The following is a 24,006-nucleotide window of genomic DNA, read 5'->3' on the forward strand; positions in this document are numbered from 1 at the left end:
TTATTCACTGTATACAAGTTCAGAATTGTTTGATTTTCTGGGTCTTTTATCATTATGTACAGACACTTACTTCAAACTTTTGCTCAAAGTTTACTTTGTCTGATATTAATATAGTTAATACTGTCTATCTCTTTTTCTTAAGATTTTATTTATTTATTCATGAGAGACACACAGAGAGAGGCAGAGACATAGGCAGAGGGAGATGCAGGGTCCTCACAGGGAGCCTAATGTGGGACTCCATCCCAAGACCCTGGATCACAAGTCAAAGGCAGACACTCAACCACTGAGCTATCCAGGAGTCCCTTTGTCTATCTCTTTCTCTGTCTTTCAGTTAGAGTTTAAATCTGACAATTGTTTTCCTTTAATTGATGAATTTAGCATTTATATTTATTATTCCTTTTTAAATGTCTTAACTTACTTATTTTATTATGTTTTTTCAAATAGTTTTTGCCCTGATTTCTTTCTGTCTTTTGGATTGAAGGCTCTCTTTTTTTCTCTTAGTTTTTTCTTGTACTTGTTTGGAAGTTATACAGACAGGCCTATTTTAGACATTTTCCTAACAATATTAACATGCATACTTAATATAGTCTAAAGTTTATCAGTAGATTATCTTCCTACTGAAAAATACAAAAATCTTTATACTTCAATTGTTATCATCCTTTTTCCAATCTGTAAGCTATAAAAGTACTTTGGTTTGGGTTTGTCTCCAAACAAATTTGACATTACTTTGTTTTATGGTTTTGATGCTGCTGAATTTTATTTAAATATTTACCAACATCTTTGCTCACTGTCCCCTCTTGAATCTCAGACCTTTTGCTTGTAATTGTTTTCCCTCTGCTTGAAATACATTTTTCTTTATAATTTCCTCCAAACTGGTTCCTAAAGTCTCTGTTTTTGTCAGTCTGGCAAAAAGACAGTTCAAGCAGGTGATGAATTCAGTTTAGTTCCTCTTTCTCTCTATCTCAGAACACGGAAGATATCTTCTGGCATCTGTTTTTGTTGTTCCAAGGGTCACTTATAAATCTAATTGTTGATTTTTTAAGAGTATGTATGTATGATTTGTCTTTTTTGTCTTTTAAGAAATAATTGCTTGTGAGATCTATTTCTTTGGTATACTACAGCTTCTCTGTGCCTGAGTGAGAATTTCTTTTCATTTATCATGTGTCGGACCTGATAGGTTTCCTCGTGTCTTTCAACAATGCTGAGAATCATCAGCTATTATTTCTTTATACCATCATAATTCTATCTTTCGTGTCTTAACTGCCTGCCACCCCTGAAAATATATTTTCCAATCTTTGCTTCTGAGCTGCATGCTAGATAATTCTTTCAGTTCTAGCAGTTCATTCACTGTCTTCAGCTGTGTCTAATATACTATTAAATATGCCTGCTGAAGTTTTTCATTTTAATTAGTATATTTTCATTTCTAGAAATTATTTTTTAATTTACTTGATCATTTTTTTAGTTTCTTTACCCTGCTCCTAGTTTTAAGCACTTCTTTTCTTTAAAAAAAAAGATTTTATTTATTTATTTGACAGAGAGAGGGAGAGCACAAGCAGGGGGAGCAGCAGGCAGAGGCAGAGGGAGAAGCGACCCTTGCTGAGCAGAGTCTGGAGGCTTGATCCCATGACCCTGAGATCATGACCCAAGCTGAAGGCAGACACCCAACCAACTGACTGAGCCACCCAGGGGCCTGGCCCCTAAGTACTTCTCTTCTTTAAAACATGCCAAACAGAAAAACCAAAGGTTAAAAAATAAATTAATTTACAAATTTGAAAATAAAACAAAACCAAATAAATAAGTAAATAAATAAATAAATAAAACAAAACCATGCTGAACAGTAATTTTTTACTCTTCATCTTATTTGACTGTTACAAAATCTTTCTGGATCATTTTTTTTATGCTTATCCTTCTGTGGTGCCTTGTTTCCTTGTGTGCTTTCTCATTTTTAACTATGAATTACTTATTTTCTTTGGAACTTTCTCTGTGTAAATAATCTGAGGCCTGGGTGTAAAGGATTTGAGTCTATTTCTGCTTTGGGGATGCACTTGTTTATTCCACAAATAGATCATGCTCTCCTACAAGGTGCCAGGTACTCTTCAAAGAGCTTCTGTTGCATCAGCAAACAAAGCAAAGATTCCTCCTCTGAAGGAACTTACACTAAGTGGAAAGAGACCCGTTGGGAGTGAACCCCAAACATAGTAACTATCTCAGGCTGACAAGAACAAGAAAAAAACAAAGAATAACAATATGACAGGGGGACTGAAACTGCAGAGGAAAGATTCCAATTTAAGATACAATGCATATGTAGGCCTCCTTGAAGAGGGAATATTTACATAAAGCCTTGAAGGAAATGAAGGAATTGTCCGTATGCCAAGAGAAGAGCATTCCTGGCAGAAAGTACAACCAGTGCAGATTCTAAGGTGGAAGGGTGACTAGCGTGCTCAAGAAAGAGGAGGCCAGTTGGCTAGAACAGAGTGAGCAAGGAAAAGAGAACTGGAGGGGCACCCAGGTGGCTCAGTCGGTTAAGAGTCCAACTCTTGATTTCAGGTCAGGTCATGATCTCAGGGTTGTGAGATCAAACTTCACGTCAGGCTCTGTGCTGATGTGGAACCTTCTTGGGAGATTCTCTTTCCCTCTTTCTCCCTCTACTCTTCTCTCCTCTCAAAAAAAAAAAAAAGAAAAAAGAAAAGAGAATGTGACATGAGGTTAGAAATGTTATTAGGGGGCAGGTCATGGAAAGCCTCACAGGGCATTGTAAGGACACCAGTTGGCCTCTGAGTGCGAAGGAAAGCCTTTGGAAGCTTTTGAGCAGAGATGTGCCAAAGATCCGACTTAGGTTTGACAGGCTCACTCTGGCTGCTGCACTAAGAATAGATTCTAGGAGGCAAGGGTAAAAGCAGGGAAATCAGTTAGGAGATCATTGCAGCAATCTGGCGTAGAGATGATGGTGGCTCCCAACAGGTGGTAGCCATGGAAGTGGTGCAAAGCAGTGAATTCTGGATATATCTGAAGGCAGAGTCAACAGAGTAAATGTGAGGCCTGAGAGTTTTCAGTGTGACTCTCGAGTTTTTTGGAGTTGCCATCCTTTGATACAAGGAAGGCTGCTGGAATGGAGTTCTTGATGGATAAGATCAGAAGTTCAGGTAGGGTGTGTGAAATTTGAGATGTCCGTTCAACATCCAGGAGGTCTGCAAATTTCTGATTTCCATGTCAAGGCGGCAGAGTATATTTTATTCAGCATTCTACTTATTTCAATGGAGGCAGTTAATCAGGGCTTCCATTCTGTCATAATACCAGAAATGACTTGTGCTTTTGACTTCTTTCACCTGTCCCTTATATAATCCTTACATTGTCTTTTACTAACTCCTGGTACTGTTCTCTAAACCTTCTCTCATCTCCAGCACCCCTTTTAAATATAAAACAAAACTGGAGTCAGTACTCCAATAAATTTCTAGGCTTTAATAAAGACAGCAAGAGAACTCATGGGAACCTCCACACATGATGCCTTTAGAGTACTGAAACTATCTTTAAAGCAAATAATCCTAAGTGAAGTAGTAAAACGTGTGAGGCATTTTACGGAATACTCCTATTTTTACCATATAACCTATTACAATATTATCAACTATACTCCCTATGCTGTACTTTTCAACCCTGGGAAAAGTTCGCTTACTTATTTTATAACTGGAAGTTTGTACCTCTTAATCCACTTTACCTATTTCGTCCACCCCCTCCCCACCCAGGTACCACCCCTCTAGCAACCACTAGTTTGTTCTCTATACTTATTTGGCTTCTTGTTTGTTTGTTGTCTTTGTGTTCATTTGTTTTCTTTTACAGAATGTTTCTTTACAAAGGTGAAAGACTCTAAAGGAGGTGCATCAGGTTCAGCATGAAGATATCAGAACTATATTACCATATTCTGCTCTGTTGTACCTGCACCTTGAGGGTCTTGCTTTTGATCTTATTTCTCAGACTCTGAAGAGGCCACAAACATGCAACTATATAGAAACAAATACACCATCCCTGGCCACAAACATGCAACTATATAGAAACAAATACACCATCCCTATGATAGCCATGCAGGCATTTCGACTTCATAAATTTGGTCCTGAAGAATTATAAAGGAACTGCACTAAGAAAAAATTGGGGAGTTCTTTCTTTCTTTTTAAATTTATTTTAGGTAAGCTCCACACCCAACATGGCACTTGAACTCACAACCCTAAGAACAAAAGTCACATGTTCTATCAATTGAGCCAGCCAGGCACCCCTAAAGATTTTATTTTTTTTAAAGACTTTATTTAGGGATGCCTGAGTGGCTCAGCGGTTGAGCATCTACCTTTGGCCAATGGTGTGATCTCAGGATTCGAGATCAAGTCCCACATCGGGCTCCTTGCAGGGAGCCTGCTTCTCCCTCAGCCTGTGTCTCTGCATCTTTCTCTCTCTCTACCTCTTTCTTTTTTAAAAAAAAGATTTTATTTTTTTTTAAGAGAGAGAGCAGGAGGAGGGGAGGGAGAGGGAGAAGCAGGCTCCCCACTGAGCAGAGAACCCAATGCAGGGCTTGATCCCAGGAGCCTGGAATCATGACCTGAGCCAAAGGCAGATGCTTAACTGACTGAGCCACCCAGGTGCCCCTAAAGATTTTATTTTTAAGCAATCTTTACACCCAACGTAGGGCTCACACCTACAACCCAGAGATCAAAAGTCATACACTCCACCAACCGAGCCAACCAGGCACCCTGAAAAATTGGGAAGTTCTGAGCTCATAGGAGATCTATCTGAATAGCTGTCAAGTACAATACCAAATTTAACATTTCAGAACTTAAAGATCTGAACTTAAAGATCAGAACTTAAAGAGGAACTCTTAAGGCATCTCCACTCCAAATTATCCTAATTGACTATACTCTAAGAAGCAATTCTAACAATATTCAATTCAGTTTCTTATTAAATAGCATTTCTGTCCCTTTTTCGCAAAGCCCTTTTTTTCTCCTTTATTCACTGGAAACCTTATAAAAGGTAAGTCTAGTTTGTAAGCATTTCAAAGTTCCTTCCTCATATACCTGATGAGTTACAATATCATGCTCAATACACAATAGTGTCTGTATGGTGCTAACATATATAAATGATGCAGCATGGAAAATCAGCCTGGGGCAATAACACAGATGGGGACAGGCATGCTGAAATTCTCATTTCCCTTATAGCAAGAAACCTGTTCTTAACTGAGAAACTGCAACATGACTGATGCTCCTATTTAATATCCACAAGATTTGAGAGATAAGAAACATAGGGCTAAGGAATCATTTAATAACAATCTCCAAAGTGAAGAAATAATTTTCAGAAAATGACAGGAGAATTTTATCTAATTAAGTCAGACATGTGAGGTACGCAATCCTCCTTTTGCTCTACAATACACTGTCTTCAACTAGAACTTGAAGTTGCAAGGGAGCTTCAAGTACATGTGGACTGTATCTCACTGCCCAAATGGGAAAATGGAGATGCAAAGAGCCAACAGGACTTTCCCCAAGGGAAGAGTGTCAGACAGTACAGGGGCCAGAATCCTGTCTCCTCACTTCCAGACCAGCAGCCTCCCAGTGGACTATGTCTGAAGAAGTACTCGGAAATTCACTAGATACAATTTATCTGCATTTACATTAATTTCAAGCAAGCAAGCAAACATACACCATAGAGCAACACTTCTGTAACATCCCCTGGGGAACTTGGTGAAATGCAGATTCGGATGCAGTGGGTCTGGGACAAGGCTTAAGACTCTGCATTTCTGGGACGCCTGGGTGGCTCACTGGTTGAGCATCTGCCTTTGGCTCAGGGTGTGATCCTGGGGTCCTGGAATCAAATGCTACATCGGGCTCCCTGTGAGGGGCCTACTTCTCCCTCTACCTGTGTCTCTGCCTCTCCCTCTGTGTCTCATGAATTAAAAAAAATCTTTTTTTTTAATTTTTATTTATTTATGATAGTCACAGAGAGAGAGAGGCAGAGACATAGGCAGAGGGAGAAGCAGGCTCCATGCACCGGGAGCCCGACGTGGGATTCGATCCAGGGTCTCCAGGATCACGCCCTGGGCCAAAGGCAGGCGCTAAACCGCTGTGCCACCCAGGGATCCCCCCCCCCCAAAAAAAAATCTTAAAAAAAAAAGACTGCATTTCTGTCAAGTTCCCTGTCAAGCTCCTGGGTGACTCTGAGGCTGCTGGGCCATGGACCACACTTTGAGTCGCAAGGCTAGAGCAAAGTGAAAACAGATCTATGGTACATCCCTATACATCTAAAAAGGTAGGAAGCAAATGACAGGGGGAACGTAGTGTGCTATCAGTGAAAGCTTGTACAACATTCTAGTTCAGATGTTGGTTGGCTATTCCATTTCTGTTCATACGGCCTTGCCCATGCCTGCTTCTATGATGCAGCCTGGAAATGTTAAATACTTGCTTTGCCAGGCTCCCTAGCACCTAAGGGTAGCTCTCTGCCCCAACTCTGGCCAAGGAGACTAGAGGATGTCTGCCGGGATCTTCTGGTACAGGGAAAGTTTTGTTGCAGATAAAGCTGGGGCCGCCTCACCAAGAACCAGATTCTTTTTTTTCCCCCATTTTTTTAATAAAATAATTTTTATTGGTGTTCAATTTACCAACATACAGAATAACACCCAGTGCTCACCCCGTCAAGTGTCCCCCTCAGTGCCCGCCACCCACTCACCCCCACCCCCCGCCCCCCCTCCCCTTCCACCACCCCTAGTTCGTTTCCCAGAGAAGAACCAGATTCTTAACTCTAGAGAACAAACAGATGGTTACCAGAGGGGAGGTGGGGGCGGGATGGGGGAAACAGGGGATGGGGATTCAGGAGGGCGCTTGTTGTGAGGAGCACTGCGTGTTGTACGAAGTGTTGAATCACTGTATTGTACATCGGAAACTGATACTACACTGCATGTTAACTAAGGAATTTAAATAAAAACGTAAAAGGAAAACTGGGGCTGCCTCTTCATGCTCTTTCTTATCTTAAATGAGGACTCAGTGCTTAGAGTCACGGCAGCCATCTGGTTACCACTAGGCAGTAAGCCAACATGCAAAGAATGGCTAAGCAGGAAAAACACAAAGAGACTAGAGCCTTGATGAAAAAGTTGAGCCTCTGCACCAGCCTGGACTCCCCAACACCAGATTTCTTAACGCAAAATAATTGAATGTCTGTATTGCTCAAGCCGTTGTAATGAGCACCATATAAACCATTTTGCCATAAGTCTGATTCATCTTCTAATTAGATAGATGGCTTCCTCTCTTTCCAATCACTGCAACTGTTTAGTTTTGTCCTTTCAGTCCCCAGCCTTTAAAACACTCCATTTGTGTGCTCTAGAAAAGGCTCTCATTCATGATCTAACTGCCAAGCACAGGGACCTCTTTTCAGCCCTCATCCTATGTCAAATGCCCTTGACAGCTGGCTCTATTCATCCTCCCTTTCTCTTTCCTTCACTGATCTGCATGGCACTGTTCTGCCTCTGCTGCTTTTCTCTGGCTCCTCTGCTGCTGCCCTCATTAAAGCTCTGTGCTACCCAAGCCTCCATGTTTGGCCCTATCCTCCCCACCCCATGTCATCTCCCTGTGCACTCTCAACAGCTCCCACAGCCTTGACTGCCTGCGACCATGTCCTTGAATAACAGTAAACAATAGTTAGCATGCATTTTTCTAGAATGGGACATTAGCCAAAGAATAAAAACGCAGTTGATGCAGCAAGAACTGACCTCCCTCCTCATGTCCAGCCAACCTGAAGAGTGTCTCTGGCAGCAACATTCCTCTTAGGGAACAAAGACTAAGGACAAAATTGCACAAAAATATGCTATATTTGCTTCTGCTTACTGTAGCCCCACTTACTTTTAAGTTGTGCATCCTTGGACAAATAAACAAGAAACCTATACTGTGTGTGCACACACGTTCACATGTGCACACATGCCATAGATGTATAGTCACTTCAAGTCCAGCCAAACTGTAACCACACCTGAGACGTTGCATACTCTAGTTAGGTCTCTAGTATGGAAATTCTGACAGTGCACTGAAGTTATTTGTTCCCGCTTGTTTTCATCACTAGAATACAAGTTACTGAAGGTCAGGGGCTGTCACTCTTCAGTGAGTGTTGAAAAGAGTGTTTGTTGGAGCAGTTTAGGGCTCTGCAGGACAAATGGCTTAACTGCATGAGCTCTTGAGATCACCTCTAGCTCTGTGACTTCCAGCGTCCCCATTTCTAGTTTGAGTGAGAGATTATATGTAAGTATTAAAATCACTTACCCTCACGGTGTATGTTCTTCCTCCAACTCTATCTCGTGCTTCTAAAACTAAGACATCAACTTCATGTTCGGCTAAGAGTTTGGCAGCAGACAATCCTGTAAGGAAACAAACAAACAAACAAACAAACACAAAATCAAGGGCCATATTAAGACCCAAACATGAGACATCCAAGACTTAGCCAGATCTACACATCAAATGAACGCAGGACCTTATACATAACCCACTGATTTTGCTATCTTTCTAATAAAGTCTGACCACACTGTGATTAATTAAGGCACCAATTTTGGAACTCATCTTATATTACATTATAATCATTTCACTATCGTAAGGTTGGTTGACAAACTGTATATGGTGGTAATGAAATCCTATTTAAGAGAATGTATTGAACCCCTAAATCCACCCTTATTGTGCCCTTCTTCCAGAAAACCTGATTGCATAAACAGAAGAGTATGTTTTCCTGGAAACTTGTCCTGGCTACACCAGCCCTCAGTACTTTTCTCAACTGAAAAACCCCTCACACGGCCATCTGGGTGGCTTGGTCAGCTAAGCGCCTGACTCTTGAATTCAGCTCAGGTGGGTTCAAGCCCCATGTTGGGCTCCACGTTGGGCGTGAAGCCTACTTAAAACAAAGCCCTTATAAATCACATCCTATGACTTACATTCTTGCTAGATGTTGTTTTCCCCACTAGATTCAAAGTTACCAAAGGTAGGAACCATGCATCACACTTTATTAGTTGGCTCAAAGCTTAGAGCAGGTTTTTACATGTAAATAAAAACTATCACAAAAGATAGATTTAAAACCCAGTAAAGTAATATTGGAAAAGTAGAGAAAATGTTGTGGATTACCATTACATCAAGAATGCATGCTATCGATGTGGATTTTCACTGATGTTAATCCTGATCATCTGGTTGAAGTGGTGCTTGCCAGGTTTCTTCACGATAAAGCTACTTTCTCTTCTCCCTTTCCCTCCTATGTGCTTTGGAAGGAAGTCTATGCACAGCCCACACTCAAGGAACAGGAAGTTATGTTCTGCTTCCTTGAGGGTGAACTATCTACATAAATTATTAGGAATCCTTCCGAAAGGAGATTTCTCTCTTCTCCTCTGTTTATTTCCTTATTCAATCATTTATTTGTATCACTATGGACCCATAAAAATAGTGGTTTTATGCTTGGGGTTATAATCTGATATTATGTTATTTGCTTTTTTGCTCATACTGTTCCAACTTTGGTCACTGGGAGTTCTTTCAGTTGGCTTCTGTGTCCTTCTGATGCATCCCAATCATTGTGTGTGTGTGTGTGTGTGTGTGTGTGTGTGTGCATGCGCGTGTGCTTCGGCCAATTCCTTACTTTCTGATATTACAAGATGTTTCAGGCTCACCTTGTCTTTCACTGTTCACGCCTAGAATCAGCCATGTCTCCAATGAGCCTTGGCTCCTTTATTGGAGAACAGTATTTTTTTAAGATCTATTTATTTGAGAGAGAGAGAGAGAGTGCACAGGAGGAGAGGCAGAGGGGGAAGGAGAGAGACAAGAAGACCTACATTGAGTGCAGAGTCCAACATGGGGCTCATCTAAGGACCCTGAGATCACAACCTGAGGAGAAACACTTAACCAACTGCGCACCCCCAGTGGCCCTGAAGAACAGTATTAGAAACCAAGATCTGGGGGTGCCTGGGTGGCTTAGTCAGTAAGCATCTGCATTCGGCTCAGGTCAGATCCCGGGGTCCTGGGATTGAGCCTTGCCTCGGGCTCCCTGTTCAGCGGGGAATCTGCTTCTCCCTCTCCCTCTTCTCTCCCACTCATGCTCTGTCTCTCTCTCTCAAATACATAAATAAGAATAAAATCGTTTTTTTAAAAAAAGAAAGAAACCAAGATCTGGGCAGTAGGTGTGCTCCTTGCTACTGGGGTGTCATTGCTTCTGGGATCTCTCAGCTCACAGAATAAGGAAATATATGTGTGCACACATTTATTTTTAAATCTACTTTTATTTGTACTGTTAGTGCTATCTTATACCTAGTTATCTTTAAACTCCCATTACAAAAAAAGTATGAACATGAGGTCATACCACAAAGCAAGAAGGCTTTCAGAGACTGTGACCAAGAGGCTCAGGAACCCTACCTATAGAAACTCCCATTGGCCAAAGATGGAAGTTTAAGTATCAAATCAAAATAACAACTGCAAGAGGGAGATGGGGCGGGGGGCGGGGGCGGGGCAAAATAACAGCAGCAATGGCTTAATTCCATGAATTCATAATCATACTAAACACATAAAAACCCTCATAGGTTCTCTGGAGAACACTAAGGAACCACCTTACCATTTTGAAAATGACTAAAGGAAACGAAAAGGATCTGGCCTTCATCCTACCTTTCCTATTTGCAGTGAACCTCAAAACAACCAAAGAACTAACAAAGGGGGAGGGAGGTTCTGCTGTGTAAAAGTATGCTAGTGAGTAAGTGAGGATAGATCAAATTAGAATATCAGAATGTTGCAATGCCTAATAAATTGATGGACCTAGTGTAAGAGGCATCAACATCTGCTAACATCACACACAGAGAGATAACCAGATGCTATCTGCCTCCCAATGGAAGAATACACCAGCACCTGTGAAGTAGTTAGGGAGGAAGGAAGGGGAGGGAGACAAGGAGCAAACACTAAATTCTGATGTGATCAAGCCTCTAGAGCTTATACTCAGGGCCAGAGGAACATGTTTAAATGGTACTACTGGCATTCGATCAACAAAATCCAGATCGTATGAAATCATACAGGACTACCCTGGTTTTGGTTTTCATTTTTAACAACTTGCCTGCTCCCATTCTCTCTCCTCTTTATCTTTTGCAGGCTTTTCCTACACTAAATCTCTCACATGGCTAGTTATGTCTTGATGTCTGCTCTCAGAGGACCCAGACCAACACAGCATTTTGTTCCTATAAAGAATCAAGGATGAATTCGGGTCCAGAAGATCTAGAATGCGAGGAGGCTAAACCATAATATCCAGCACTGCTATCTGCTCATTTGTGTACAGTGTACCCTTCTGTGGCTGACATTCATCAAAGATTTAGGTATGCAACAAATCTTTGGAATCTGCTCACAAAGAAAGCATTCATCCCATGACATTTAAATAAATTCAAGCCAATGTCTGGAAACCTTGGTGCAATGTGTTCTCTGGGACAGAGCCAAAGGCTACTCCTGCTGAGGGTCATTAAAAAAAAGGACGAACTTGTTATTAAAAGCATACTTATGCACAAATCTTTGTTCTTATGTCAAAGTACCAGTCTATATATAAAAGCAGAGACACTCAGATACAAAAAGGTTACGTTTTTCCCAGTTCACCTTAATCAATAGAACTATAAACCGATTAGAAAAATACAGCCAACAGTTTACAAGAATTAATTGGTAGCTCCTCTTCTAAAGGAGGAGAAAGTCACCCTCTGCATGCTGCCTATGAAGAAGCAGAGGTGGCTCTGACCTCCAGCAGCAGTGAGTCCCACAGCATCGGCTCCTGGCTCCCCCTTGGCTGCCCTGAAGCAACTTAGCAGTTGGTTTGGAGCTACATATACAGATCAGGTTTCTGTGCCTTTCCTGTTACCTCTCACAATCATCCCTTGGAGTCAATTTCATTATCCCCATATTCCAGATGAGAAAGCAAAGCACCCAAAATGACCACAACAAAGTCTCTTGAAAAGTGAAGGATTTGACTTCCCACACCCTCGCTTTGAGCCTGTACAAAATCAAATCTAATGTGTAGTTCTAAACAAGTTTAGGGAATGGCATTCAGGGCCAATAATGAATAAGTACCACTTAAGAGCTGGCGAGTGGGGGCAGGGAGCAGGGCGAGCTGGGTCCGGACAATGATCACACCAGTAACAAAGGTCATTTTGCAATTGGATATTGAAGGATATAAACAAAATTAAAAACTGGACCACAAGGGTTGTTTCTACATTCCAGGAAAATGATTGGCCCTATCTCAGCAAGGACAGTTTCAACTCTTAGTTTAAGAAATAAGGAATATGTTTAAAGCATTTAGGATTTCAAAAAAAAAATGGTTTTAAAAAGGTCTTGGAGGCCTGGCTGGCTCAGTCAGTTGAGCATCCAACTCTTGATTTCAGCTCAGGTCATGATCTTGGGGTCCTGAGATCACACCAGGGTAGGGCTCCATGCTCAACATGGAGCCTGCTTGGGATTCTCTCCCTCTGTCCCCACCCCCCCCACCCCTGACTCCAGCACACTCCCACACTGGCTCTCTCTCTCAAATAAATAAATAAAATCTTTAAAAAGATCTTGGAATTTGAGGAGGGAAGATATAAGCTATTTAGGAAAACTATTTCTTTTACAATACTGAGTAAATAGGGTTCCAAGGTTTCAGTTTGTGCGCTTATTGTGAAAAAACTCGTAAGGAACTTCCACAATAACTGGAAGACTAGAAAATACCAAATATGGAAAAAAAAGCAAAGTGCCATTTTTTGAAAAAGTTATTTAAAGATTTATTTATTTTAAAGAGAGAGTAAGTGGGGAGGAGCAGAGGAAGGAGAATCTCCAATAGACTCCTGCCAAGTATGGAGCCCCATGCAGGGCTCGATCCCACAACTCTGAGATCATGACCTGAACTGAAATCAAGTCAGATGCTTAACCGACTAAGCCACCCAGGCACCCCAAAAATTTATTTTTGAATAATAATAACTAATTTTGAATAAATAAGTCAGTAAGTTGAAAGTAAAGCACAGGCAAATACTTACAATCCAGGAAGTTTTTCAACAAATGTGGCTGTTGATTTGAATGAAACAAATGAAGACAATGTCTGCTTCAAGATGTAAGCCTTAGATTACACTCCTTAACTCCTATTTTATTCTTATTCTGTGTATCACTATGTATTCTACCCTTTTCTCATCACCACAAAACTCAATAATCATTTGCAGAAAAAGATCAAATCTCAATTGTCAACTCCACAAATTACCTTAAGGGTTTCTGCCTTTATCTTTCAAAATGTTTATTTAGTGCTTTTCTTTGGTAAATGGGATAAAATTATTAGAAAAGAAAAAGCTTTTAAGTCTAAAGGCAAGCCACAAAATATAATGTAGGTACTACAAAATGGGTTTTATTTTATTTATTTTATTATTTTTTTAGTCGAAGTATAGTGCTCACCAAAGGGTAGCTACTGTCTGTCACCATATACCACTATTACAATACCATTGACTATAATCCCTACTCTGGACTTATCATCTCTGTGACTTATTCCTTCCATGAAAAGAATTTATAAGCAAATATTTTTTATTTTCCTATTTGTTATGAAAAGAGAAAATCTCATATTAAATCTAATTATTTTTGTCCAAAGAAATACAGATTAGCCAAAACATAGAGCAGTGTACACTATAGCTCCTGCTTTTATTCATTTTCCATCATTTCATTGCCACGTGGAATTTTGAGTGATAGAAGAGACCTGCTCCCCATATAGCCCCCCTGGTATGCACCATTCCCCTGCAAAATAAGGAAAGGGCTTGATATAGTGGTATGCTGCTAAATGGTTAACGATCATCTCTGGGCTGTGGAGAGGGCATCTGATTTGCACCATTTTGATTTCTGTGGTGTATAGACATTCCAGTGATATCTGATTTCAAACTACTTATTTCAAGCTACCAATGAGGTATCACTGAGTGTGGAATTGGAAAGAGGCCTTTCCAGCCAGTAGAAGCAAGCTCCCATATGCACTGTTAGAAGTATAAACTCTTGGCCTCAGATCTGTGATGAGAGTGATAAAGTCAGGGAGGCAAGAGTGTGTATTAAATCAGCAGGTGAAAAAAATAAAATAAAAATAAAAATAAAAAAAATAAATCAGCAAGTGTATGAGATTCATTGGCTTGTAAGGAATGAAGGACAGCCCTGGAAAGGTGTCCTAGACTCTCAGGTGTCCTTGTGTCTAAAGTCTATGGTTCTCCCATGGGTCCATTTAAGGGAAGAGGTCTAAGTGAGCACTGGCAAAATCTACCATTCCTTGCATCTGCACGGAGAGCTGTTCCTCTCCCAAATCATGGCAAATCCAACTCCTTAGAAGGAAAAGAACTCAGGACTCCCAAATGTCCTGTGGTTTTCTAGGAGAGTAGAGAGCCCGGAGAAGCTACACTGGCAAAGAGTTTGATAAGGACTTATTGTGTAAATAAGGATCCAAAGGATCCAATCACTTGCAAAATGCAAAAAAAAAAAAAAAAAAAAAAAAGAAAAAAGAAAAAAATCTGAAAAACAGGAAAATCAGAGGATCAGGGCACAAGCAAATCTTTAATCACTTCGCAATTAAATATTTTAAATAAGAATGATTTTAAAACAATACAATTCCTTTTCTGATTTTTCTTCCATCATTTAGGTTTCACTTAAACTAAACTAAAATAGGTTAAAGGATGTATTAGGCTTTAAAAAAAGCAAGCAAGTCTGCTAAAGGCTCACCTCATTTGAGAGTTCAGGCAATTGGTTTCTTTTGTTTGTTTTTTATATAATGCTACTAAGAAATCACGTTCAATCTGAAATACTATACAGAAAATAGAAGCAAAATACTTGGCTCATCTCTTCTTTTCTTCTTTTTGTTAATGCTGGTTATTAGATCAGGAGGGCCTGGATGAATGATGTATGCAGGCAGCAGCGGCGCTGCTATGGCAACCTCAAACCAAGCTCCAGCTTCTTAAAGCCACTGCCCGTGGAAACTGGGTTCCCATGGAATCTGCACTGCTTCCAATGTCCTGAGATGGCTAACCTCCCCATTGAAACAGTACAGGGAATGATTTAACCCACATAGCGCACCTGGAGAAGGAATTAATAATCTCCGCAGTGAAGCCTTCGAAGAAATGATCCTTCACTTGTTACTGCGACACCTAGTTTCACGCTTACCCCTGCCTCCTCGACATCGCCAAGGGCCCTTCTCACACTTCCCTTCTTCAAGTACATTCATATTCTTCTATTTTAGGAAAAAAGAAATCCATCCATTTGACTCAAGCTACCCTTTCCAGTTCGATTTCTGATTTTCCTTCTACAACAAGTGATGTGGTATCTCCACTCCAGAACACACCTTGAAACGTAGCATATTCCTCATGAAAAATTTCCAGTGACCCCAGTGTTCAATAAATACAGGGAAGTGTTTTAATATTCTGTCCCACTCTGTCCCTGTCAGCCTGTTCTATTTTTCTTCTTAGCACTCAGCACCACCTGGCACCAGACATACAGCGTTTATGTTACCTGCACTAGAAGGAAGCCCTCAAGAAAGTGGGGTCATTGACTTGATGCATCTCAAGCTCAATACATCTAAAACAGGACACTTGATACTTCCCCACAACTCATTCCTCCCCTGGCCCTTCGCACCTTAGTAAATGGCACCACCATTCAGTCAGATGCTCAGGTCAAAACTCTTGAAGCCGTTTCTGACTCTTCTCCGTTGTCATATACCTCATCCCTTCAAGTAGCAAGTCCTCTTAGCTGTAGCCTCAGAATTTGTTCTGAATCTTCCTGCTTCCCCCTGCCACGACAGCCACTCTTGTCCAAGCCATAGCGGCCTTTTGCGCTCGTCCAAGGCACCATGACCCCTTGCCCAGAGAGCTGACTCTTAACTAGTGTGTTATGACCTTTTTGAGAACAGAAAAGTGCTGTACATATTTGCATCCCTAGAACAGGTCCTGCCATGTTGTGGGTGCTTAAATGCTTGTTGCAATGAATAGAATAACCAAATACCGAGAAAACAAAACCATGCTCACCTGGATGAGGGCAACAGGGAAGTTTCTAATGCTTAGATTATATTTATCTTGAGCAACTAAGAAAAACTGATAGGGAAAAGGCACTGCATCATTTTAACCTTTATGGCTACCTAAGTCAGCAGCGTCTGTACTACTAGTACATTTTTCTCTGGTCTCTGATCCAGTATTGTACTTTTTAGCAAAAGAGAACAGAGAGTATCAATACACACAAACTTGTCCCTGATACATAGAACCATTCATATCTATCTATCCATCCCTATATCCATCAGTATTTTGTGCTTCCTTTCAAAGAAATAATTCTCTGCTTTTACAAATGCCAAATTTTCTAATCCCTTTGATAAGCTAAAAAGACAGTGCTGTCTCAAATGACAAACAGATGAAAGCTAACAATTAACTTCAATTTGCCCTGAATTCGACAGACTGATTGTCTAGACAGTCCTAATTTATTTGATTATAGTTCAGCATTCATCTTCACTTTAGATAAATGGATCTCACCCAAGTTGGGGAATGCAATTACTCCTTAATTCATGATCCTCCCCATTCTTTCACTGAAACTTTAAAAATACACCAAGGAGGGTGGGGGAGCGGAGCTCCTGGGTAGCTCAGTCGGTTAAGCGTCTACCTTTGGCTCAGGTCATGATCCCCAGGTCCTGGGATTGAGTTCCGCATCAGGATCCCTGCTCTGTGGGGAGTCTGCTTCTCCCTCTCCTCGCTCATGCTTTCTCTCTCAAATAAATTAATAAATTTTTTAAAAATACACCAAGGGCCCTCCACACTGCTGGCCCTAGATTCTGCACACTAGGATGCAGTGTGGTTTAAAGCAATAAATTCCAAATGTTTTAGGGAATACTAGTATTCAAGATGCTCATGGGGAAAGTGTTGGTGTTCATGGCCGTTGTGACAAATGCCATTTCTTCTGGGAAATGTATGGCACACACTGGCATATTAAAGGATCTTTCTAAGTCCTGTAGTGAAGAGACCTGTTCAACTCAGCATTTCTCCACCTTTTGCCTTTTCAAAAAAACTACTCCTCAAAACACACTTTGGGAAAGCTGGTTTCATCTTTTCTAAGATTGATCAAATATTGACAGTAATAAACTCTCCTGGGCAGGGACCCAGGTGAACAATGCTTAGAGCACAAGATAAGAGCTCTGAAGCACAACTGTAGTGCAGCTACAGCTTATTCTCGGCTGGCTCTCCTAGTACTTCCTCTTAATTCCTAAAAGTGACATTTTTCTTCCACTTTGGCATTTATCACCACCTAGGAATGCATCGAGTGTGCATCACATATTAAGTTTTTCAAGTTAACTTTCTATTATTCAGCAATGTGATATCTGGTCAACAGAGTTCTTGCCTAACTGCATGTCTGGACTCTTGGACTCCAGACTCCGAGGACAATAAAAAGTATAGTCAAACAACAGCTCATACTGAAGGTTTAGAAGCTACGTTCCCAAAGCAGGAAAACACCAATTTTGCTCAAACCACACAGTGAGCTCTCAATCAATGGATATTTATCAAATGAATGAATGAATGCACGAATGAATGAACAAGTACAAGCAGGCATGTGGGAAAAAGGTCTGGAATTTAAGACATGGCTCAAAGCAAACCCATTTAATCTGGACATTTCAATTTAAAACAATGTTGCTAATTTTAAAAACAAAAGAAATGATTTACTGATAAAGGAAGAAAGAAAGAAAGAAAGCTTTTTTTTAATTGCATTTTAGAATCTATCCAAAACCCACAGTACTTCTGTCAAGTATTACTTCCTCCATGAAATCCTTTGTTTGTCTGTCATTTCCTGCTTTCTTTGTCAAGCCACCACTGAACACCCCCCCCCCCAAACCAACCTCAAATACCAAAAGCATTGGAGATTTCTAGTAGGAATGGCACGGAAGGTTCCTGGGCCTCATAGGGTCACTGGAGAGACAAGTGGACTCTCAGAGAAACTAGAGAATTTAACTCTTGTACTTGGGTCCAAATTTTGTCAAGTGCCTTCAATGACCGAGAATTGTAAACCATGACAAATGTAGTATTTAATATCAGTGGCTTCATTCCAATACCTAAAATCTGTAAATACCAATCTTGGAAAATTATTTTAAAAAATCATATCAACCACCACAGCCTTCCATTTTCTTCACCTGTGTTGTCTATCTGAATTCTCTCTTTCCAAAACATGTCCGGTTCCTTGCACAATTTATCATGCACTTAATACAGAAGATGCATGTGCCTTATTTTTCAGCCTAGATGTCTTGACTGTCTTTATCATTGTCTGTTTACATATTCATTACTTGTAACTGTCTAGTGACCTAGTGAATCCTTTGAATTCTTATTTGTTGCCATTTCTACGAAGTTTCAGTCTCAGCCCCAAATATTTATACTACAGAGACAGTAACACTGAAGACGTTTCCATAACATCTGATGCTGGCCCGGGGCAAGGGGAAAAATTCTGTGAGTAAAAATATGCATTTTTTTTTTTGGTGGAAAGGATCAATAGCTTTCAACAGATATTCAAAGGGACATATGATCCAAAAGGTTAAGAACTGCTGATGGACTACTCAAACAATTGCTACACATTATCTTAAACACACCAGGTATGGACTTATCAAAAAAGGAAATAAATTCTTCATATGAAAGTCATCTGGCCTTAATGGAGTATCCCATATTTTTAAGTATGAATGTCCATGAAGCAGTAACATGTAGTGTAATATATTCTAGAATATGAATTACTGTGAAAAATAGTCATTAGGTTTTAGAGCATCAAGTGTCAAAGTAAAGCAAAAATAAAGTTTACTGCAGTTCTAAGAATAAGCCTATACAGCAAGCCCAGTGAGGCAGGGTATAGAAGCAGCAGTGCTGGTGGTCAACATTGTAGGAGTCCAAGTCAAGCTATGCTGCTAAGAACTTTGTGGCATTTGGTAATTCACTTGATCCTTCTGAGCCTCTGCATTGGTCTCTGTGAGCCCTTACAGGTTACAATTCTGTGACCTTTGAACATGGTTAATATGTAATAAACTCAACTCTCAAAGCTTATCATTTGATTTTTATGTTCTTATTGACACTTTTCCCTAATCAATTGATTAATTATTGCTATAAAGTGGGGTTTTATTTACTTTGGCTTAGCAACAACTACAAAGGGGCTTTTATTTTTTTAAAGGATTTTGTTTATTTATTCATGAGAGACACGGGGGGGGGGGGTGCAGACACACAGGCAGAGGGAGGAGCAGGATCCATTCAGGGAGCCCGATGTGGGACTCGATCCCAGGACTCCAGGATCACGCCCTGGGCCGAAGGCAGGCGCTAAACCACTGAGCCACTCAGGGATCCCATATAAAAGGGCTTATAAACGAAGGCTCAGAGAATTCACGGGCAAGGCGAATGAACCTGTGTAAGAAAGCCGCAGACTCTGACTTAACTTAATGTAGGATGTCAATATGAGACATTTCCAGAATACAAAATGGAAGGAAAAACATGTTGGGGGTAGGGTCCCAAGAGAGAAAGCTGAAGAGACAGACAGCAGGAAGACTACTAATTACTGAAAGAGATGCTGGAAGACACATCACAGAGAACATAATCCAACGTACCCAATCTCTGATTTTATAGATGACAAAACCATAGTTTAGAGATTTTAAGTTGCCCTGGGGAAGCCTGGCTGGTTGTCAGTGGAGCATGCAACTCTTGACCTTGGGGTCGTGAGTTCGAGCCCCACAATGGGTATAGAAATTACTTTAAAAAATTTGTTTCAATATTTAAAAAAAATTTTAAACTGCCCTAATTTATAATGCCAAATGACAACATAATAAGGAACGGATCATCCAGAAAAGAATACAAATCCCTGGCAAAACTATAAAATATTTTTTACCATAAAGGCAAAAAAAAGTCCTAACAATCAATTTGTCTCAAACCTTATGAGAGTGAAAAATGTGACTAAAGTTCTTTTGGCTTATTTTGTGCAGTTCTGATCACTCAAACCTAACAGAAAGGAGCTGTCATTACAAAATCTACCCATCTTGTACATGCAAGCATAGTCCTCAAACAAGTGCTGACTGGATAGCTATACTTTTGCAAACCCCTGTGTGTGCTGTAAAACTACAACAGGACCTCAGTCTTCCTGGGTACACCTGAATCCAAATACTGGCAAGATTGCTTATATATAAAATAAGTATATGTCACACCTGCACAAAGATTGTATGACCCATATACGCCAATAACAAGCTTCTACCTTTCTCTTTCTCCATTATGAGTCTCTGTGGTACAATTATACTATAGTTATACTATACTTACATAATTAGACTGTACTTTGACCTGTTGTTAAATATATTTTTCACACTGAGAATTATGTATTGAGTCAAATTAATTAGTATTGGCTAAATGTGACAATGGCCCATTAAATGTCAGCTAAAGCCCAAATCTCATTCAACCATGAAGATACCAAAAAAATCAGAACCCAAATATTCTTGTTGTCTTTGTTCAACATCAAAAAGGTTTCTAAAGTGAAGGCATCCTGGTTTGAGAAAAAAAAAATACAGGGATGCCTGGGTGGCTCAGCGGTTGAGCGTCTGTCTTTGGCCCAGGGAGTGATCCCAGAGACCCGGGATCAAGTCCCGCCTTGGGCTCCCAGCATAGAGCCTGCTTCTCCCTCTGTCTGTGTCTCTGCCTATCTCTCTCTCTCAGGAATTAATAAAACCTAAAAAAAAAAGAGAGAGAGAGAGAGAAAATACAGAACAGAGGCAAAGAAGTGTCCTAAAAAGCAGAACATTAATGCCTCTTCTGCACTGAACCTCAGAATACCTAAATAACTAAGGCGCCAAAAATAAGCAGCATTTTTAAAACGTTTTTCTTTATCATTACAGAACCACAAGTGTGTGCCGCCAAGTTCTGGGTTAAAATGCCAAAAATGCTTTCAGCAGAAATGAATCTTCAGGCAAAAAGGGAAATTGTGGTATGTTGTGAACTCAATTGTTGGAATTCAGAACATCAGTCAATCTTCTTGCAAAATAGCTTTTCTGTCTCAGAGGATGAAAAGGATTCAATCTCCACTGATTTTATACAGCACCAAGTCTGAGTGGCTGGTGCTCTCAGTTCTTTCAGTAGAGCTTAGCTTGTGGATAAAAATATGGGGGAGTTCCGCTACCTAGACGCTAGTTAGAAGTATCTCTTTCCACATGGCACTTAAAAATTGCAAAAACAATGGAAAAATGCTCTTACTACCCAGGACTATCCAGTATTATGATTGAACTGTTTTCACTTAGAAACTTATCTTACAAGGTCCCAGCACCTCATTCACATTCATAACAATAATATTTTTCTCACGGTATGAATATCAATTATTCTCTTAGTTGATTACTTCTTCCAAGAGGATGGGGTACCTTATAGGCAGGGAAACGACTTACTCATCATGCCTTTTTCCCCGTGATCTAGCTACTGCCTGGCATATGGTAGAGGCTCTCAAAGGTCTTGAATGAGTCCAGGTACCAGAGCCATCTCTGCTCATAATGAGATGCTTTGAGAGGCAGAGCATTCTGCTTCCTTAGGTGTTTTCAAAGCTACAGCCAGATCTTCACCAAGGAGATGCCGTTGAGAGGATTAAAATCTTAGGTGACTGGATGGGACTGCCTTGCAAAAACCCCTTTGGCCCAAAGACCCTGAAGTATACATTTCCCCCTGAGGTGTGCTTTTTTTCCCCTTTACTTTTCTTTTCCTTTTTTCCTCCCCCTAGAGAGGGCCAATTTCGAAATTCTCGGTTCAGGGCAGATTTTAAAATCGTATGCCATTGGGTTTCTGTCATTTGTTATATCTTTGTCAGCATCTATGGTCAATGATTGAATTGCTATAGTTTTAATATAACATCAAGAATTAGACACAGAAAGTGTGGATTGCTAGATAGAGATGACAAGAACTAACAGAAAAATCAAGGGTAGCCTGAGTGATTAAGGAAAGGGTCATCAGGGGCACCTGGGTGGCTCAGATCATAAGGCATCTACATTCGGCTCAGGTCATGGTGTCGGGGTCCTGGGATTGAGTCCCACGTTGGGCTCCCTGCTCAGAGGGGAGTCTGCTTCTCCCTCTCCCTCTGCCACACTGTCCCACTCCCCACTCTTCAAGTCCCACCCCCCCCACCCCAGCTCATGTGTGTTCTCTCTCTCCCAAATGAATAAAATATTTTTTAAAAAGATCATTAATCAGGTGTTGAAGAATGGATAAAATGTAAACAAACGGTCAGAGAGAAGCACTCCCATGTTAAGACAGAAGAAAACAAGGAAGAAGTGAAGGGACAAAATAAACATGGTGTGGCACTGATGACAAGACAGCAGTGTGACTCCAAGCTGGGGGGAGTGGGGGACACTACTCGTCCAACAGAGTAGGGCTAGATAATTGGGGGTATGGACGGAAGCTCAAGGGGCTGCTAACAGACCAGTGAAGGAAGGTCTTGGGCAGAAGAAGATGGTGATGAAATAAGTGTTTTAAAAAATCAAGTCTTGGGGCACCTGGGTGGCTCAGTGGTTAAGCATCTGCCTTCTGCTCAGGGTGTGTTCCCAGGGTCCTGGGACCAAGTCCCGCATCAGGCTCCCTGCGAGGAGCCTGCTTCTCCCTCTGCCTGTGTCTCTGCCTCTCTCTATGTGTCTCTCATGAATAAATAAAATCTTTAAAAAAATCAAGTCTGGTTATGGGATGAATAAGCCACAGGGATGAAAGGTACAGCATATGGAATATATAATCAATACTACTGTGATAGCAGCATAACAGGACACATGGTAGCTACCCTTGTGGTGAGCACAGAATAACATACAGAGTTATCCAATCACTGCATTGTATATCTGAAATGAAGGTAACATTATGTGTCAACTATGCTCAAATTGAAAAAAAAAATCGGCTCTAGAGAACACTGCAGGATGGACATGAAGGGAGAACCCAAAGTAAAGGGAGGCCACTGGAAAGGAGGTCATAACTTGGTGAGCCAAAGGGGCCCGGGGTCACTGGGAATGGAGAAAAAAAAGAGCCCAAACGAGGAATTACAAGGATCTGTTGACTGGATGTAAAGGATGGTAGTGCCAAGAATGGAGCCAAGGAAGTAAGGAAAACAAGTTGGGTTGGAGGGCAACGAAGCTTTTGGACATGGTGAATACAAAGAACAGAACGTTAAAGTGTGAAATATCCAGGAGCAGAGGAGCTATAGAACAGCATCTCGGAGAAAGAAACTCTGAGATCCAAACTCGAAACTTAAGAGCTTTCTATTGGGATCCCTGGGTGGCGCAGCGGTTTGGCGCCTGCCTTTGGCCCAGGGCACGATCCTGGAGACCCGGGTTCGAATCCCACGTCGGGCTCCCGGTGCATGGAGCCTGCTTCTCCCTCTGCCTGTGTCTCTGCCTCTCTCTCTCTCTGTGACTATCATAAATAAATTTTAAAAAAAATTAAAAAAAAGAAACTTAAGAGCTTTCTATTGATAAAGGAACTCTGAAGTCCCAGAATGAGAAAAAAGAGGGGGAAAAGCGTCTAAGAGCACAACAGTGATCAACAACTGAACCTCGAGGCCACTTGAAACCTCGAAGTTCACAAGAATATGGGCACAATGAAAAGAACAGAAAAGGAGCCATCAGTGTGGAATAAAGATTCAGGATCCAACTGTCATAGAATGGAAAAAGTTTCAAGGGGCACCTGGGTGGCTCAGTGGTTGAGCGTCTGCCTTTGGCTCAGGTCATGATCCCGGGGTCTTGGGATCGAATCCTGCATCGAGTCCTCTGCCTATGTCTCTACCTCTCTCTGTTCTCTCATGAATAAATAAATAAAATATTTTTTTAAAAAAGAAGTTTCGGGGATCCCTGGGTGGCTCAGCGGTTTAGTGACCGCCTTTGGCCCAGGGTGTGATCCTGGAGTCCCTGGATCGAGTCCCACATTGGGCTCCTGGCATGGAGCCTGCTTCTCCCTCCTCCTGTTTCTCTGCCTCTCTCTCTCTATGTCTATCATGAATAAATAAATAAATAAATCTTAAAGAAAAAAAAAGCAGTTTC

At 40.9% G+C, this 24,006-nt stretch overlaps 1 protein-coding gene across 1 annotated transcript in view; it reads right to left on the reverse strand.

Moving 5' to 3' along the window:
- Nucleotides 1-24,006, reverse strand: part of LOC144308396 (amine oxidase [flavin-containing] A) — a 70,220-nt gene that overhangs the window by 41,310 nt on the left and 4,904 nt on the right. The window contains exon 2 of the mRNA XM_077888791.1: nucleotides 8,274-8,368. Coding sequence (XP_077744917.1) covers nucleotides 8,274-8,368 — 95 coding nt within the window. The remainder of the gene's footprint in view (nucleotides 1-8,273; nucleotides 8,369-24,006) is intronic.

Source organism: Canis aureus, chromosome X (assembly GCF_053574225.1).
Source record: "Canis aureus isolate CA01 chromosome X, VMU_Caureus_v.1.0, whole genome shotgun sequence".
Lineage (NCBI taxonomy): Eukaryota > Metazoa > Chordata > Mammalia > Carnivora > Canidae > Canis > Canis aureus.